The sequence below is a fragment of the Rhamphochromis longiceps genome, linkage group LG5 (assembly GCF_057381845.1).
Source record: "Rhamphochromis longiceps isolate RC_006_pf linkage group LG5, R_longiceps_female_GT1.1, whole genome shotgun sequence".
NCBI classification, from domain to species: Eukaryota; Metazoa; Chordata; class Actinopteri; order Cichliformes; family Cichlidae; genus Rhamphochromis; species Rhamphochromis longiceps.
This window is the reverse complement of record NC_140561.1, coordinates 5,019,480-5,039,736: the sequence shown is the minus strand read 5'-3', so window position 1 is coordinate 5,039,736 and position 20,257 is coordinate 5,019,480. Positions and strand designations below refer to the sequence as shown.

Sequence of the window (20,257 nt, the reverse complement as noted above, 5' to 3'; positions counted from 1 at the left end):
GTGTAAATATCTGGTTTCAACTGTATGTTTCTGTAAACAAGCACAAGCTCTTTAATCAAAATGATATTTTTAAGGCTAAAAAATTATCATGAATTTTAATTTAGTATTTACAAAAAGCAGAAAATAGTTAATAACATCATCATTATTTTTTTAACCACATTAAATTTATTAACTTTAATTATTAAACAAAAAATAGTTTCAGTGGCTAAAAGTGATATTAGTAAAGTCCAGTTACCGGCTCACATTTGCATTTAAAAAGGTGAACTCTTAGGTTTAAATAAACAGCATTAAGCAAGAGAGGAAAGATTATAAACAAATTCTCTTATGGAGCAGTGTGGTATTAAAAACACAGAAGCACATTCATTCTCAATAATGAAAGTATCAGTGGATGGATTAGGTGTTTTTCATACTGTTTATTTTTCTGCACTGGTCTCATGTTTCAGCACACTGTTAAAAAGGTAAGACTGCTGCTAGAAACCCAACTCCACCGCCAGCAGGATGATGTTGTAGAGATTACTCCGGGTGTACCAAGTGTAGCCCGTCTGTCTGTAAACACAAAGATTTCAGACCTGACAGCAGAGAGCAGTGTCTGGAGGTGAACAGAGGGAAGACTTGAGCTCAATGTTTGCTGAGCTGATCTCTGCATATGTACACTACAGTTAATTAGGGCTGCCACGATTAGTCGACTAGTCACGATTACGTCAACTATCAAAATCGTCGACGACTGATTTAATAGTCGACGCGTCGTTTGAAGCTTTGTAAGATCCCAAAGGACGCAGGAATGAGTAGTAGGATTTAAGAGTGTAATAACGAACTGAAACAGAAGATGGCAGCACTGCATGTACAAGGATGCCAGCTACCGTTAAACCCCGAAGAAGAAGAAGAAGAAGAAGAAGCTGTGTCCCAGAATTCATAGCGCGGCCCAGCGCAGTTTCCAACAATGGCGGCAGCTAGTTAGTTTTAATGTTACTCTTATTATTCTTTCTGGGTCACAAAATAAACGTTTAACATATTTTCAGGTGAGAATGTAGCTGTGTAAATCTCAAATATCTGCTCAGTTTATCAGGACACCACATATTTTCAAAAGCGCTCCGACGTTTTCGGAGACATCTGTTACCCACTAGCTCGTTAGCTAGCCGGGGGCTGGGCTCACTAGCGCTGTGAGAACACCGGACTCCCCGCAAATCGTTTTCAAACCCACCGCTGTCTTTCGCTACTCAGGTTAAATATATATGAGTCACTTAGATAACTTAAAATGTTGTTGTTTGGCTTTTTTTTTAGTATTTTATTTGTTCCTGAGTAAATCAGTTTGTCTGAGATTAAAGTTATAGTTTTTACACAGCTGAATAAACGTCAAGCAGACAGCTGATTATCAGAAGTGTGAGATGCTCGAGAATATCCTCCAGTGTCCTGTTATATTTTAGATAGCAAGGAGTTTATTAAACTTCACCAAAACAATTGCAAATTTCATTAAAATTTAATAAACTATCATCTTGTCTTTATTTTTAGTTAGCACCTTAAACACTTAAAGCTGTAAGCTAATGATAGTTATATAAGAGCAGATGCTGCTGGTGCAATAAGCTGTAGTTTTACGTCTAATGGATGATGATCTGATTAGTCGACTAATCGCAAAAATAATCGGTGACTAGTCGACTATCAAAATAATCGTTTGTGGCAGCCCTACAGTTAATACACCCAGCATGTTACTACGGTTCAGGGTTTGAACTCAAAATAACAAGCACAAAAGAACGTTCCACCACAATCTGTGCAGAACATCAAAGTTGGCACAAAATGCTCTTTCTTAAGACCAGAATCCAAGCGCAACCTGTCTGTGCATGTCCTGAAACACGATGAGCCATGTTACCTTGTGTAAGTTCCCTTTGGAGTCTCCCAGGAAGGCGATGGTATGTCCCACTCTGCTGCTGACAGCCACAGCAGTAAGACGGGCAGAAGGGCTGTCTAATATGGTTTCTACTTCCACAGGAATCCGGCTGGCCATGGGGCTGGGGGTGTGGTCGGAGCCGCAGGGGTAGGCATCCAGGGTATTCTAACAGTGGGGGAACAGGAGAGAAAATCCGTTTGCAGTCCGTGTTACGTTCAAGCAAAACACAAATAAAGAACAAATTAAATGTAAACTCCTCAGTTAGTGTTGTGCACAAAGAAGCCCTCGGGTGAGTTGTTATTAAGCCAGTAGCCAAAAATATAACAGCAGCGCTCCTACTGCAGTAAAATCACAGCAGGATGTATTGTGAAAGGGCTGGGGTTTGGGAACAAACTAAAACTATAACACAATATTTGCTTTTTCTCCACAGTGTAGCTCTGGCGAGAGTCCTCGCTCTGGCTGCAGGGCAGTTGTTTTTTGTTCCAGGCCATTTGTTTTTCCACAAGAATGTTACATCGGGGTCATTGCTTCATCACTGGTTGTCCTAACAGTAGGAAATAGAGGGGATGAACCTGAGCCCGGCCTGTCGAGCGCTACTTGTTTTGATGGACTGCGTGTTGTTGGCTGGTGTGGTGTTATGAATAGATTCCTTTTTTGGCTTCATCCTAAGAGAAGCTCAGTAAAAACATGTTTTCAGATGTAACCACTGCACACAGCTTTGAGCCTGACTGTGAACATGTCGCTGACCATATGGGGAGCTTCACAGAGGACTGATTAAGCTAATTAAGGGCCTGCTTTGTCCACATCGGGAGAACCGAGGCATTAGGGGAAAACAAACAAAGAACACTGCATGCTAAGAATAGAGTTCTAAAGTTATGACACCCAGTCTAGGAACATGCCCTGGATGCTTGCATGCGACCTGCTGGTTTGGCTGACGAGTGCTGTGCACACTAGATCATCCGGACTTTTAGCCATAAATTATATGGACAGTAAAAGCACAAGAGAGTAACCATAAGGTCAAAAGACCACTTGAAGTGCATTCCAGCCACTAATGTCAGGCATGAGTCACAAATCCTGATCAGCATTAAAAAAAAAAACCGTTTCCAGTGGTTCAGAGCTGGTGTGAGACTCTGCCACAATGCTCCATCTGTAGCAGTGACAAACAGTGAACGGGGATGATTTGACATCCTCATCATATCACGTCTCTTTTCAGCTCCAGATGCCTCCCTACTGTTCGCCTATAACCATCTGCTTTGCTATGATTTACCTGGACTCAAAAACATCTCTCTGTCACACTATGTGCCTGTATCCCTTAATCTTGTTCTCTCTCTCTCGTCTTTCTTTATCCCTCTTTGTCAGGCCTTGTTAAACACTACCAACTCCACCCCACTAAGTACAGCTAATGCCTCAATCGATCCTCCCTGACCAGTAATTGTATTAAACTGCACCACCTGCTATAGATTCTCCCCTCAAGACAATCGGCTGTGTGTGGCTGCACGGGTTTCTCACATCTACTGCAAACGAGAGAACGATAACAGAGGGATGTCAAGCATTCTGTCCAAATTCAGTGTTCACAAGGATACATACAAAAAGTCAGCTGGATTTAAGAGGTCTAATTCGATACCGTCTCTTAGAAAGAAATTACATTAAATTTCAACTCCTGTCTTGTATAGAGATCCCTCTCTTGGAAGAGGACTGCTGTGCACAGATGCACTAACATTAGCTTTCACTCAGGAGAGTCATCACTAGAGTACAACAACATGTTCTTCTGCAAACAGAATGATGAAAACAAGGTGAGTGATGGTGCACTGCGTATTAGCTTTCACAGTTAATGGTTTACTGCGTTCACTTTCAGTTTGTGTGAACATTTCCATTCACAGGAAAGAAAATAGTCCAGGAACAAGGAAGGTCTTCATAACCACAAATTACATTTTTACACAATATAATGAAAGGCTATCATTATTCTTGTAGGCAGTAATTTTTCCTTTTAGCAACACCCTCTCAGACACAAACCTACAATTACACAGTGACGCGGGAGCGGAGCTCCGTCACTGAACGCTGACCACTGAGCAGCTTCACAGAAGAAACTCACTTCCTAATGCAAGTTTCACAATATCTGCACAACAAGCAAAGCAAGCAGTTTACAAGCAAAGTGCGAGCAGAAATAGCAAGCGTTTCACCCTAATTCTGTGTCTTAAATAAAACCATACGACATTAAGTAGCTGAACAAAAACCAGCTGATTCAACAGGTGAGCTCACCTCTGGCAGATTGGCACAGTTGGATTTGACGTCATATTCAATGTAGGCTGCCTCCACTCCTGCTTCTTTACCCATCTGTGTATAGCAAAAGTCTCTGGTGGAGTTGATCCTGCGGTCTACATCTTCAAGGTTAAACACGCAAAGAGCCGACTCCTCACTGGGCCGAGTTGAAGCCAAACGAGTGGAGAAAACACCAACTAGAGTCTCTGAACCCCGGCCCCCTACGTCTTCTTTGGACACGCCCAGCTGGACAGCTTGCAAGAGATTGTAAATTTTACCCGTCCTTGAACGACATGTCAGCGGTACTTCCACATAGGAGTAATAGGCCTGATCATCCAAACACACGCGAGAGATGTAGGTACGGTACTCGCGCGATGGCGACTTTAGGTCCCTTCTGTAGAAAAGGAAGTACACGTGCTGACGGTGGGCGAACGAGGCAACAAAATTATGATCATACTCTGAGAGGCGGCCAGCCACGGCCAACTTGGCAGTCTCTTCGTAGGAAAAGATGGGATCCTGGGCAAGGTTTCGCGTGGAAATAGGCGGATGGCTGCTGGTGTAACCCCGACCCACAAACAAAACAGGCTGCTTGTCAGGATGAGAGCGAACCACAAGCCCAACAGTACTAACATTAGGGTGATTAGCCGCTACGTACTGAGTATCAACCGGCCTCTCTGTGGAAAAAAGCACTTGATCCACAGAATCCAGGCTACGCTTCTGGCAAATTCCTTGGTTGACACTACCGCAGGTTATAAGTTCCATAGAGTAAGGATTGACCAACAAGAGCTTGTTGTGGTTGCTAGTTTCTCGGGCCTGAGGACAGTTGGTCTCAGTTACAGGAGGTAAGCAATCCCGGCTGTCTGTAACGGGGCCTGTGTCATCCTGTAGCTCAGGTTGGAGGAAGGGATCCAACTGGAACAGGCGATTTCGGGCCCCGACGTAGACCCGACCCACGTTGTGGTCAGGATGCAGGGCCAGGTGCTCAAACAGAGTGTCATTTCGGATAAACGTAGGATAAAAATTGGATGGGAATGAGTCTGATCCTTGGACAGTGCCTATAGGAAATAAAATTAAGGGACAGCCAGTGGCCAGCAGCAGGAGAGAAAGCAGCGTTTTGACTGCTGAAAATGAAAGACGCACCATCCCCAGAGGCATGGCGGCAGAGCTGAGGGAAAGAACAAAACACAGGATGTCAAAGAATTTTCCAGACACAGAAGTTATATCATGGATTCACACATAACAGAACTTACTTTAGAAACCATCCACCCATCTATTTTTAATCTCTTTTTGACAACACAATTATGATTTGAAACACAAGACCTTACTGAACTTTAATGTTTAGCGGTATATACAGTGGGGCAAAAAAGTATTTAGTCAGCCACCGATTGTGCAAGTTCCCCCACCTAAAATGATGACAGAGGTCAGTAATTTGCACCAGAGGTACACTTCAACTGTGAGAGACAGAATGTGAAAAAAAAAAATCCATGAATCCACATGGTAGGATTTGTAAAGAATTTATTCGTAAATCAGGGTGGAAAATAAGTATTTGGTCAATAACAAAAATACAACTCAATACTTTGTAACATAACCTTTGTTGGCAATAACAGAGGTCAAACGTTTACTATAGGTCTTTACCAGGTTTGCACACACAGTAGCTGGTATTTTGGCCCATTCCTCATTTTGGATCATTGTCATGTTGGAAGACCCAGCCTCGTTTCATCTTCAAAGTTCTCACTGATGGAAGGAGGTTTTGGCTCAAAATCTCACGATACATGGCCCCATTCATTCTGTCCTTAACACGGATCAGTCGTCCTGTCCCCTTGGCAGAAAAACAGCCCCATAGCATGATGTTTCCACCCCCATGCTTCACAGTAGGTATGGTGTTCTTGGGATGCAACTCAGTATTCTTCTTCCTCCAAACACGACGAGTTGAGTTTATACCAAAAAGTTCTACTTTGGTTTCATCTGACCACATGACATTCTCCCAATCCTCTGCTGTATCATCCATGTGCTCTCTGGCAAACTTCAGACGGGCCTGGACATGCACTGGCTTCAGCAGCGGAACACGTCTGGCACTGCGGGATTTGATTCCCTGCCGTTGTAGTGTGTTACTGATGGTGACCTTTGTTACTTTGGTCCCAGCTCTCTGCAGGTCATTCACCAGGTCCCCCCGTGTGGTTCTGGGATCTTTGCTCACCGTTCTCATGATCATTTTGACCCCACGGGATGAGATCTTGCGTGGAGCCCCAGATCGAGGGAGATTATCAGTGGTCTTGTATGTCTTCCATTTTCTGATGATTGCTCCCACAGTTGATTTTTTCACACCAAGCTGCTTGCCTATTGTAGATTCACTCTTCCCAGTCTGGTGCAGGTCTACAATACTTTTCCTGGTGTCCTTCGAAAGCTCTTTGGTCTTGGCCATGGCGGAGTTTGGAGTCTGACTGTTTGAGGCTGTGGACAGGTGTCTTTTATACAGATGATGAGTTCAAACAGGTGCCATTCATACAGGTAACGAGTGGGGGACAGAAAAGCTTCTTACAGAAGACGTTACAGGTCTGTGAGAGCCAGAGATTTTCCTTGTTTGAGGTGACCAAATACTTATTTTCCACCCTGATTTACGAATAAATTCTTTACAAATCCTACCATGTGGATTCATGGATTTTTTTTCCACATTCTGTCTCTCACAGTTGAAGTGTACCTCTGGTGCAAATTACTGACCTCTGTCATCATTTTAAGTGGGGGAACTTGCACAATCGGTGGCTGACTAAATACTTTTTTGCCCCACTATATATTAATATTAATCATGACCAAAATAATGAGGTGAGCATACGAACAAGTAATCCTCCTCTAAACACTTCTACTCTTGAGTCTGTACGATGTAAATAAAAGGGCTGGCTATGCTCTAGTTGTCCTTTATTTGCAAAGGACAACAAATCAGAAAAAAGTTTTCTCAACATGACAGTGAAAAACATCTTTAGGCAGATGAGCTCAAAGACTCAAGACCAACATAGATAAAGATCATTTTTGAATTGTGAATCATGCAAAGCTACTGTAGTGGAGCCCAATTATAAAACATCTCATGATGAGCTCTCTCAAGACCTTTGCAACCTTATTCTTGTAAAACATACTGATGGGATTTGTTACAGAAGAATTTCTAAACTGCTGAAGGTACCAGTGAGCATTGTTGAGGCCATAATCCGGAGAAGCCGGCCGCGACCAGGTGCTCCCCGTAAAATTTCAAACCGAAGAGTGAAAAGAATTACCAGAAGAGTCATCCAGTACGTTTTCCCCTGTGTCATTTCTCATAATTACACATAATTTATGGACACCTATGGTTTGATGTCTTTGCATGTGTGGATTGGACGTGTGGTTACCAACATCTGGTAAGACTTTCTTGTCCTTGAGAAATATATTTACTTATACTTGTATATTATGGCTGCTGTAACAGTTACAGCATAAACCAATGTTAGCAAAGTAGAATGGGAGGCAGAGCCTTCAGTTTTCAGGCCCCTCTTCTGTGGAACCAGCTTCCAGTTTGGATTCAGGAGACAGACACTATCTCTACTTTTAAGATTAGGCTTCAAACTTTCCTTTTTGCTAAAGCATATAGTTAGGGCTGGACCAGGTGACCCTGAATCCTCCCTTAGTTATGCTGCAATAGCTGTAGGCTGCTGGGGGATTCCCATGATGCATTGAGTATTTCTTCTTCAGTCATCTTTCTCACTCACTATGTATTAATAGACCTCTCTGCACTGAATCATACTTGTTATTAATCTCTGTCTCTCTTCCACAGCATGTCTTCATCCTGTCTTCCTCCTCTCTCCCTAACCAGTCGCAGCAGATGGCCCCGCCCCTCCCTGAGCCTGGTTCTGCCAGATGTTTCTTCCTGTTAAAAGGGAGTTTTTCCTTCCCACTGTTGCCAAAGTGCTGCTCATAGGGGGTCATATGATTGTTGGGTTTTTCTCTGAATGTATTATTGTGGGGTCTACCTTACAATATAAAGCACCTTGAGGCGACTGTTGTTGTGATTTGGCGCTGTAGAAATAAAACTGAATTGAATTGAAATTAGCATAGCGATGAACCAATCAGCACCGTCTCCCAAGAATCTTCTTGGTTCAAACCCAAAGTGGGCCCTTTTTGTGGAGAGTTCCCTCTCTGCCTGCGTTGGTTTCCTACAGGTACTACAGGTTCCTCCCCCAACCCAAGGTCTGTGGTCTGTTAGGTTACATATGTGTTAGGCTAACTGATAACTCTAAACTGAAAACGGACGTCAGATAAACTAAAGTATGGCGAATAAAGCACTCTATGAATGTATGCTTAAATATGGCTCGTTTCTGAAGTGCTTTAAATGGTCAATAAGACTAAAAAAAATTTTTCTATAACTAGTTCATAACTAGCTAATGCAAGACTATTTCTCTGTCCTCCTAATGGGGTCATTGACTCCTTTTATTTTCAGGTAATTGTGTTATTAACGTTGACATGACACAGCCAAGAGAAATTATAGATATGCTATAGTCGAAACAGGCAAAGCTTGCTCTCTTGTATCACCTGTGTGATCACGGAGGAGGAGCAGTGATCAACATCAGTTTTGTCCACTAACATCATTTAACTTCTGTCTCAAAATGACTGAGGCAGGACATGAAATGAAACAACGGGGAAAAACAAACAAACACAAAAGGCTGCTTCAGAGCACATAGTGTAGATGAAATCTAAATCTAATAATTCTTGTGCCACCCTTGACGCCAAAACTTGCAATCAAGAATTTGTGATCATTTGCAACGAGTCTTTCGCATCTTTGAAGCAAGTCTGGCCCCCTTTAAACTGCAGGATTGTTTTAACTTCACTGGAGGGCTTGAGAGCATCAACAGCCTGTCTGAGGTCATGCGAACACACTTCAATCAGATTTCAGTCTGGACTATGCCAGTTCACAGCCATTCAGAGGTGCCCTGCTACTGGTCTTCCTCTTGTCCTGGTGCACAATTAAGTGAGCCTGAGCTTCAGCCACAAACTTATGGCCGGGCATTTTCCTTCAGGATTTTCTGGTAGAGAGATTCATGGTTCCAATTACACCAAGTCAAACTGACAGGCCCCCGTTTGACTGCTCATATGATGTTGTTTTTATGGAATGCTTCTGTCTTGTCAGGCCACAGAATATTTCCCAAAACACTTGGGTGATCGTCAAGATATTTCTGGAAAACATGAGATGAGACTTTGCGTGTCTTGGATCTCTCCCACGAATGCCATTTTTGCACAGTCACTTTCTTGCATTCATGATTGTTGAATCATAAACTGAGGAGTTGTTTAGATGCTGTTCTAGAGTCTTGACGTTTTCACACCTAGGCTCAGGCGATTAGAGGATCATCAGGGGTCTTTTTTTCCCCTCTTTGGGGGGAAACTCCCACTAGGTTTAAATCTGGGACTCTTCGCCATTTGACCTTAGAACTAAAGAAGCTTCTCGGATGAGAGGTGAAACATCTTCAAGCAACTTAAAGAAGTCCAGACGCTTTTCAGTGCAAGCTCCTTTGACTACGATGACCTGGATGACTGAGAACCTTCACAGACACGCCCACTTAAAATCAATCCTTTGATTTTCTGGAAAATCGACAGTGCCCCTCATGTATGAACTCTGGTTGTGTTTACTGACCTCGAAACGATTTTATGTGGTGCACGGCGCTCGAAAATCTGTCAAAAAAATGTTTTATTACGACTTTCGTAAGCTACGAAGCTGATGGATTGTGGGAGCATTACGGCATTACGGCTCTCGTAGGCAGCCTCGCGGAGTGATACGCACTGTGCTTCAACATAATATTACTGTATTGTGTGTGTGTGTGTAACCTCTTGAGTTTTGTGGATATTAAACATGGTTATGCTGAGGATATGTCGGCTGAAGAACCACTGTCCAGTTTATACAGTTCACTGTATATGTGTCAAGACTACACATGTAATTGTATTAGTCTAGTTAGTAGTCCTAACTACTAATTCTAACCTATATTAAATGCTGCTGTATGTAAGCCTTGTTTGTATGGAAACCTGTTCATTCCCCCATGTAAGGGCAACTCATAAAACTCACTGTTACATAAGAAGACACTGTGTCTATTTTTGGACTTTATGACCATCTCATTAAGTTTGATTATTTCAAACAGAAGGACTACTAGAAATAAACCATAGGACACATCAGCTTCTCACCATTTGTTTCCAGTGGTGTTTTATAGAGGCATCTCACCTCTTGACCTCCCAGCAGCTTGGGTTTAAACACACATAGTTCTGGATACAACCTGCAACACAAAGCAAACAGAAGATATATCATTATTCTCTATTCTTAGACAGTGAGACAAGCGGAGCGACGACACATCTAAAAGGATATTAATGCAGGCCAATGAAGCATGTGTGTTTGCCTCTAGGGCTCCAGCACCTAGTATTTTTGAGTACCACCACAGTCCAAAGAATGCTGTGGGAAGCTCATTTTCATTGAAATTCCAGTCAGACCCGTATCTGACAGACTACATCCGTTTTTGTGTGTTTAAAATAAAACCAAAATCAGAAAAAACTACATAAAAACCTTGCAGTAGGGGCCAAGTCAAGTGATGCCAGTCCAAGAGTGGTTCTCAGTGTCACACACTTTCCCAGTACTCAATCCTCTCTTATTGCTAGGATACAAGGTACAAAACCTTCCAAGTCTCTGCCAGAAAAACAAGTTGGTAGGAGGTAAAACAGGACTGCATGGACTGTTTATACACCACAAACCCTCATTTCTACCTCAAGTCTACAGCGTTTACTCAGTTATAATTGTTAAATGACATTGAAAGCTCGACTTTCTTCTTCATACAGTATATGGCTGCTCATTACCTCTCCTCCTCCACAGCCTGCCCGCACTCCACTGCTGGCACAGATTTATCTCTTACGAGTTCAGGCTTATCCAAAAGGGAGATTGGGAAAAAGACGCTATTCATGCCACTGAAGAGGCTGAACTTCAACCAGTGTACGTGCACACACACACACACACACACACACACACACACACACACACACACACCTTTTCCCCTGCCAGATTAAGAGCATTAGAAAGCTTGCTTTGTTGGTGGAAATCTCCTATATATGGGAATGAGGGTAAAGGTCTGGTAAGAGGCCAAGGACAGTATCATCATTATCATTGCTGTTGTTATTATTATTATTAATACTAATAATAATAATAACAATAATAGCATTATTATTATCATCATCATCATAATGGATACTTTATATCACACATTATATACACATGTTACCAAATGTCAATTCTCATCCAAATGTTTCTGATTTTTCCATCCAACAACATGCATCTTCCTGCACAGCCAATGAGGTCAAGCACGCAGATTCATTTGGTGACTGAGCTGGGAATGATCACATATAAACCTAAACACAGGCTCCTTTGACCCCTGAGGGTGGGGGAAGCTAGTGTTTATATCTTATTTATAAAGCTGCAGCTCCCTGGTGGAAAAGTTCCCTGTGAGGATTATACTTGGGAAGCAGTTACGAGCCTAACAGAGCAGAGGCAGAAATGACTGGCACATTCATTTATAAAAGAATTTTTCCAAAAAATATAGAGTGGCTTTCTTTTTCCAGGATTACCAAGTTAAACTAACATTACTGTAACAGCGCTAGAATTAAGGGATGTGTTCTCTAACCCTTCGACTTTGCAGGCCCCAGTTAGCAATCTACTATTTTCACAAAGCTGCAAAACAAAAAGCCAAAAGCACACTAAACTGGACCACTGTGACACTTACAGAAATGTAGAAAAGGTTTCCCATTCCTGCATCAAATAATCCAATCAGACTCAACTTCAAAGTTTCAGACACCTGAGAACTAGAAAATGGATTCCTGATTCAATTCCCCTACATTTGGACTCGGAGTGGAAGCCTTCTAACTTCAGCACGCCTTGGGCATCCGCCAGATGTAAGAGCGAAGAAATATGTGCCTGTAATTGCTTTTATCTAAATGTTCTTTTATGTAATGGACTCCAGTCTTGTTCTAGTCTCCTCACTCAGTAGCAATAAAATATGCACTTTTCCAGCAGTTATGAAAGATGCAGGCACCCAAAGACATTTGGAAATACAATAAAGCTAGAAAAAGACACTTTAAGCTTTACACCCAGAATATACACTAATACAATGACCCCATCATTAAAGCCTCGCTACACTGGAACTAAGACCAGTAGGTCAATGGCTATCTCACTAGTGTCTAATTAAAAGTGCTTTGAGTGCTCAGGTAGATCAGAAAAGTGCAACTTAAGAACCAGTCCATTCACCATTCAGAAAGTTCACCAACAAGTCGTCCCAGTACTTCCTGTCTACTGTACAAAACTATTAACAAAAACAAAAGAAACCCCAACATAAAACACACAAGTACCAAAGCAGACTTTGTGGAGATGAGCCCAATTATGGCTTTTATGACAGATTTCCCCAAACAGTAGAACTGAAGCCATTTCCTGTATGTTATGCTTTTATTATATTTTAGTTTACTAAAAAACTTCTTCCACGCTTAGTTTTTAGGTTTTATTTCAGTTCACTATAATAGTTTGGTTCATATGCAAATTGTCTGAGTAGACTGTTCTGCAGTGTAGTAGTGTTGAATCATTGCAGTGTCAGTGGGGATCCATAAACCACAAATGGCTCCAAACAAGCAGCTTCCCACAGAGCTAAGAGACCATGACTACACTGAATATGATGAGCGTCCAAAGACAGCGCAAGCAAAAGGGACAGATTTAGTGTAAATGTGCAAAAAAAATAAATAGTAAGGTAAATGTACTAATATATTGTTAAGGTCATGATAGTAGTGGGTGCTGAAGCAGATGAATGGGACCAGCAGGAGAGATTCCCTGTAGCACAAACCACGCCTGCCAGACTCCACAGCACCACAGAGCATTAAACTGAGCCATCATCTGCTTCACCGAGTCCATCTTTTCATTCATTCTCAACTCAGTTATCCTGTTATACTCAGTTATTCTGAAGGAGACGGATGAGAGCAACAGCAGAGCAGGGCACAGAGTATATCTGAAGTGAAAAAGCTGGCTCAGGGCTACAGAAGGACAATCGTAAAATTGCGAGGAAGGGGGTGAGGAAAAGAGGAAGGGGATACAACGAGAGAAAAAAAGACCAGAAACGAGTGCAGACAAGCCTCAGTGCTCACTGAGAACTGATGGAATGTGACTAATGATAATAAGCCAGAGAAAGAATGAGAGGGGGCAAGAGGGGAGTGAAGCTAGAGGATGAGGTGACCATTAATTACAGCGACCATCCATAATGACCCATTCATTCACAGAACAAGGGGGAGGGAAATAAAGCAAGTTTCTAATTAGTGACATGATTTAGAGAATAAACACAACCAAGCAGGAGCACAAACACATGCCTATAATGAGAACTTCTTCCTACTACGCTTTAAACAAAACAAACACTCACTCCAAAAATCTCTACACCAACAAACAGCATTTACAAAGGATGCTTTAAAGTAACAAACTCATTTACATCGTGACCACATAAAGGCCACTTTGATCTTAAGTGGGCGGGACTGACTGTAAAGCTTGATTACACATTTACACTGCATCTCACATTACACAACACAACTTTTGGGTTAATCCATAGAAAATGTCTCTTGTGCGACCAGTTACCGGCTGTAAACCATTTCTCAATTAAATCATTTCATTTACTTGTTGAAGTGTGAAACGCCACAGCAGTTCTTTGTTTTCTTTTCTTTTTAAAAAAAAAAAAACATTTTTTGTTAAACTGCATTTTCACACATTTTAAAGTCCCAATTTATGCCATTGTCTAAAAGCAGCCCGCTGGGCCAGATTGGAGTGTTTGCCGTGCCGATTCTGGCCCCTAGCCTTATGTTTGACACCCCTGGTTTGAAGTCTGTGAGAGCTGACACACGTTGGCTGTCCAACATCCTCCTCTTCTTTGTTTCACTAGGTCACCAGTGTTACTGCTTTGCTACACGAGTGGTATAAACAACATTAATACACCTACGCCTCACAGCAAGAAGGTCCAGTGTTCCAATCCACCATCCGGGGAGTTTGCATGTTCTCCGTGCGTCTGTGTGGGATCTCTATGCTTCCTCCCATGACCCAAAGACATGTAGTTAGCGGGGTTACATTGATTGGTGATTTTAATTTGTCCATGAGTGTGGACAAACCCTGTGACAGGCTGGTGACCTGTCCAGGCTGTACCCCACCTCTTCCCCTACGGCAGCTGGGACAGGCGCCAGCCCCCTCGCAACCCTGAATTACATAAGTGGAAGAGGATGGATGGATACATACATATATATTTATTTATGTTTGTTTGTTTTAAACCACAAGTAGGCCTGATCATGAAACTTCCTTTGTCCAGCATTGCAAACAGTATGATTATTAAAGCTAACATTCACTTTACAGTGAGTGCAGCTGTTGGACATCATTCCTCATTTTCAGAAAATGCAATCATGGAAGAGTTTGATGTGAAAACCGGCACAGAATCGCCTGTTTTGCATAATAAAGTGGAAGAAAACTAGGATTTATACAAACACAAGAAATACATCGACTTGGAACTTCAAATGGTTAATCAATAATCAAATCTGAGAAGCTGCTGCTCGCCTCTGCAGTCTTCTTTTGTTTCCAATAGACAGAGTATATACCATATCCCATTGGAGTATGAGCTGGACCGATCAAAGTGGCAGCGTATTAAGTTTACATTTGAATTTACAAGAAATGGACCCTGAAGTTTCTGCAGCTGCCAAATCTTTGTGTTTCCTTCAGGAAGGATTGGGAAATAAACTCGTTACTCGTAGTAGTCTTTACTTTACCTCTACTCTACTTTTTCCTTGGATGTGTTTTGTTGATTGTATATTGAGACAACAATGCAAATAAGAAATGTAGCTATTCGATGAACCAGCTTCATGTTCTGCATTCTTAGTAATAATGACACACAAAGCAAAGCTCAAATATCCAAGAGAAGGAGCATTTTTTCTTAAAACCCACCATTAATATGCAAATTTATGCAGAAATTTGCTCCAAAGTCTAATTAGATCACATGCTCCAATGGATTACCTGAGGTGAGGTGCCAACAACATGCCTACAGTCACAGAACAATATGTTTACCTAAAGCCAAAAACAGTCTTTCCTTAACTTCTATTTGACATAATGGATTTCCAAATAGTTATTTATAGAGAAACCCTCAATAATTGCCACCCATCTTAAAGAACGTATTTTAACTGGTGATTAACTTCATGGGGAGCAGGAATGAAAAGGGAAATGAGGAGGAGGGAAATCGTTGGCCCGTGCTTTCTTCCGGAAGGAAACATCTTTCCAGAAATGAAGACATAAAAGTTCATAGGTTTCTGGGTCAGGACTATTTAAGGGATGAAGTTCCTCAGTGCCATAACGGTGAGCTTTCCTGGACACGTTTCAGTTGTCAGACAAGGGCAGTCACTTCTCACTGCCTCCGTACAGGAAGTTCCCATGGCTGTTAAACTTTATAACCCTGAGGAAATCACTTTAGGGTGACAGAGGATGAGCCTGGCACAGGAAAGGATCGGGTCTTAAGGATCACCTCTGTGTTTGGGTGGCCCTCGATGACTTTGACCAAGCACATGGACATGTGTTCCTGTTTCCTCACGATAAATCAGCCTCTCTGTATGTCAGACACAAAACGCTTGTTCTCAGCTTTTTCAGTTTGGCAGATTTAAAGATGCGTACGCTATCTTGGGCTCACCATCCATTAAGTACATCTTCTTCCAAAAACTACAACTTAAAGATCTAAATATCTTTTAGGCTCTGCCTTCTGTTGGTTAGCATCCCTTCAAGTTAACAGACAACAAAATAATGTGAAAGTTCAATAACAAAAACCTAGTTTTAAAACTAATAATAATAATAATAATAATAATAATAATAATAATAATAATAATAAATTGCATTTTTATAGCGCTTTTCGGGACCCGTCAAAGCGCTTTAATATCACTAGTCATTCACTCTCACATTCACACACTGGTGGAGGCAGCTACAGTGTCAGTCCCTGGGGGGCAGACTGACAGAAGTGAGGCTGCCCCCCAGCGCCATTGGCCCCTCTGGCCATCACCAGTAGGTGGTAGGTGAAGTGTCTTGCCCAAGGAAACAACGACCAAGACTGTCTGAGCTGGGGTTCGAACCGGCAACCTTCCGATTACAAGACGAACACCCAACTCTTGAGCCACGATCACCCTTACTCTCCTTACTGCAGTTATATTGACTGTTTCTCATCATTAAAAGAAAAAGGTCTTTCCAGAAGTAATCGGAAGGTTGCCGGTTCGAGCCCCGGCTTGGACAGTCTCGGTCGTTGTGTCCTTGGGCAAGACACTTCACCCGTTGCCTACTGGTGGTGGTCAGAGGGCCCGGTGGCGCCAGTGTCCGGCAGCCTCGCCTCTGTCAGTGCGCCCCAGGGTGGCTGTGGCTACAATGTAGCTGCCATCACCAGTGTGTGGATGTGTGAATGACTGGTTGTGTAAAGCGCTTTGGGGTCCTTAGGGACTAGAAAAGCATGGCATGACTTTAAGCTGTGTGACGAAGTGCCCGACTGTGGTGGAATTAAATGTTAAATGAGAGCAAGTAGCGAGCCATGAGGGCTATCATAAACAAACAGCAACAGCTGCCAGACAGGAAGCTATAAAAGAGGGTCGGTTTATCTGGATCGTATCTGGATCAGATGCAGCAAACAGGTGCGGCTGACAGTAGACACACCACAGAGTATCTACGGCGCTGCAAGGCCACGACTTCTGAATGAAATCCAAGCTATTATGTTTCAGGGTAAGTCATATCTTATGCCTTCCACTCAGTTCTTAGTGTTGGCGAGGTGGGAGTGTTATCATCTACAATAAACTAAAACCTAGAGACACATAAAAAGTTCAGAGGATGAGGTATGATCTGCCACAGAGAAGAAAATGCACTGTGAATACAACCTTGATGCACGTTCCATCTGTTTGTGTCCATCCTCACACCGAGGCTCATTCACAAACGGTGAATACACACAAGTATTTGCATATATAAAAAAAGAAAAAAAAAATCTGTGCAGACAAAAATTTCATTCACAAGTTTGATTCAGTGTTTTCTTTATACCGGTCCCCCCCTCCTCCAAAAACAAAGCAACCCCCACGCAAAAAAACAAATGCTGAGAATTACAAATCAATGCATAAAGATATGAAATTACATTTACAAACATAAAATACCAACTAAAAGCGATATTCAGCACCTCTGGTATTTTAGCCTGAGCATCACCTTTATCTTTTTAGACTACGCCCACACTAACCCGGATAGATTTGAAAGTGGCGTTTTCGTCTACACCAGCATTTTCAGTTGTTTTCACAGAGTTGTGCGTCCACATTAAAACGGTCGAAAACGCTCACGTTCCAGTACTGCACATGCGTGAAACACAAGACCTGCCTCCTTGCTGTTTATTTAGTGTCTGGTTCTTTGAAACGTCGCAGCAAAATGTCGAGGAAAAGCAAAGTTTTTAAATGGACTAACAATGAGGTGGAGTTGTTGCTGCGAGTAACACAAAAGTACAAAGTAGCAAAAGCGAGTGAGAATGAAAGTATTTGAAGAAAAGGAGCACGTACAGACTGATATTAATCTTTTTTAGGGCTGTCAAAATTGAGAGCAAACAAAACAACTGCTGTATAATGCCCTCCGCTGTCTTAGTTTAATTGGTCACATGACTGCATCATATGACTAAAATGTGTCATTGTTTTCAAAAAGTCTGTTTTCGCTGTCCACACTGCAATGCCAAAGCACCGTTTTCAAATGTATGCGTTTTCTAGAGCGAAAACGCCGTCTCAGTGTGGACGGGAGGCCAAAATGGAGAGAAAACGATGTGTTTTCAAATGAAAACGCATTAGTAGCCTTAAACTCTTCCAAAGTTTATTCACACTGGTGAAAAAACTTTGGAAAAGTCCTTTTGTGACATCATTGACTTCAGTCCGGCTGTGCAGGAGTCTCTCTTACAATATCGTCACCACTTCACCTTGAGGTAAAAATGTTTCCTTGTTCACAGAAACTGGGGCATGGCAGTATTTAGAATTATTCTTATTCAAAGAAAATTGAACAGTGTTAAGAACAATATTGGCAACTGCACACATTTCATGAACCAAGCAGTAATTTTGCCAATATGTTAGAGATGAGATCAACTGTTCTTTGTACAATTCCCAATTTTCCCCCACATTTATTTTAGCTCATTTTAAAAAAGTTTTATTTATTTACTGTCTGAAAGAACAGCATAAATTTTCATCAGTTTACTACAAATAATCCTCTTAATCTTACTTTGAAAGTTTTGTTGATACTAGTCAGCAAACTGCTAGCAGAAGGCCAAACCAACCAGAACCAGTTCATGTGCCACTGAACTCACTGAGGCTGCAGAACAGAAGAACTACCAAACTGCAGTCCAGAAAGGTCAACATACAGCCTGAAGACTCACTGAGGAGGCGGCATCACAACGGATATATCCAATCGAAGGACCATTGAGGCCTGTGATTAAAGGACAAACCGTTGTCTTGCCTTTGCATGACATTACTGTTAATATATTCAAGTAGCTTTCTGAACTGTTTACCAGCACTGTGTGTGTGTGTGTGTGTGTGTGTGTGTGTGTGTGTGTGTGTGTGTGTGTGTGTGTGTGTTCTCTGCATCACAGTGGGTTAGGTAAAGCATAAAGTGGACGGTGTGTGTTTACACGGTGGATGGCAGCTTTCCAGTGGGAGACTCCACCCCACGAGGGCAGAGACGCAACATCACGCCATTATTGCCATGGAAACACACTGACCCTGAGTTTTGAACGCTGTGTTTAACTCCTCTGGAGTCTGAGTTAAGATACACAGACCAGGTCAGACTGTGATTAGACAGAAGCAGAGCCATCGATTCATAAGTCAGCCTCTGAGGAGCGTTATATACAGTTGTGGTCAAAAGTTTACATACACTTGTAAAGAATATAATATAATGGCTCTACCGAGTGTCCCGTTATTTCTAAAACTGATTTTTCTCTGATAGGGTGATTGGAACAGATACTTCTTTGTCACAAAAAACATTCATGAAATTTGGTTCTTTAATGACTTTATTATGGGTTAACAGAAAAAAGTGATCACATCTGCTGGGTCAAAAATATACATACAGCAGTGCTAATATTTGGTTACATGTCCCTTAGCCATTTTGACTTCAATTAGGCGCTTTTGGTAGCCATCCACAAGCTTCTGGTTGAATCTTTGACCACTCCTCTTGACAGAATTGGTGCAGTTCAGTTAAATTTGATGGCTTTCTGACATGGACTTGTTTCTTCAGCATTGTCCACATTTTCAATGGGGTTTAAGTCAGGACTTTGAGAAGGCCATTCTAAAACCCTTATTCTAGCCTGATTTAGCCATTCCTTTACCACTTTTGATGTGTGTTTGGGGTCATTGTCCTGTTGGAACACCCAACTGCGCCCAAGACCCAACCTTCATGCTGATGATTTTAGGTTATGTTGAAGAATGTGAAGGTAATCCTCCTTCTTCATTATCCCATTTACTCTCTGTAAATCACCAGTTCCATTGGCAGCAAAACAGCCCCACAGCATAATACTCCCACCACCATGCTTGATTGTAGGCATGGTGTTCTTGGGGTCAAAGGCCTCACCTTTTCTCCTCCAAACATATCGCTGGGCATTGTGGCCAAAAAGCTCGATTTTTGTTTAGTCTGACCACAGAACTTTCCTCCAGAAGGTCTTATCTTTGTCCATGTGATCAGCAGCAAACTTCAGTCGAGCCTTAAGGTGCCGCTTTTGGAGCAAGGGCTTCCTTCTTGCACGGCAGCCTCTCAGTCCATGGAGATGCAAAACACGTTTAACTGTGGACAATGACACCTGTGTTCCAGCAGCTTCTAATTCTTGGCAGATCTGCCTTTTGGTGATTCTTGGTTGACTCTTCATCCTCCTGACCAATTTTCTCTCAGCAGCAGGTGATAGCTTGCGTTCTCTTCCTGATCTTGGCAGTGATGAAACAGTACCATGCACTTTATACTTACAAACAATTGTTTGCACTGTTGCTCTTGGGACATGCAGCTGCTTTGAAATGGCCCCAAGTGACTTTCCTGACTTGTTCAAGTCAATAATTCGC

At 42.1% G+C, this 20,257-nt stretch overlaps 2 protein-coding genes across 3 annotated transcripts in view; one reads left to right on the top strand and one right to left on the bottom strand.

Annotated features, from left to right (window-relative positions):
* LOC146669067 (uncharacterized) overlaps positions 1-20,257 on the top strand; it is a 576,742-nt gene that overhangs the window by 403,533 nt on the left and 152,952 nt on the right. The window lies entirely within an intron of this gene.
* The window catches only part of plxnb1b (plexin b1b), a 95,356-nt gene that overhangs the window by 29,836 nt on the left and 45,263 nt on the right, over positions 1-20,257 (bottom strand). For both annotated transcript variants that reach the window (XM_085405494.1, XM_085405495.1), the window contains exons 2-4: positions 10,328-10,416; positions 4,142-5,306; positions 1,865-2,047 (exon numbers count right to left, since the gene is read on the bottom strand). In XM_085405494.1, coding sequence (XP_085261620.1) covers positions 1,865-2,047; positions 4,142-5,296 — 1,338 coding nt within the window. In that variant the 5' untranslated portion in view covers positions 5,297-5,306; positions 10,328-10,416. The remainder of the gene's footprint in view (positions 1-1,864; positions 2,048-4,141; positions 5,307-10,327; positions 10,417-20,257) is intronic.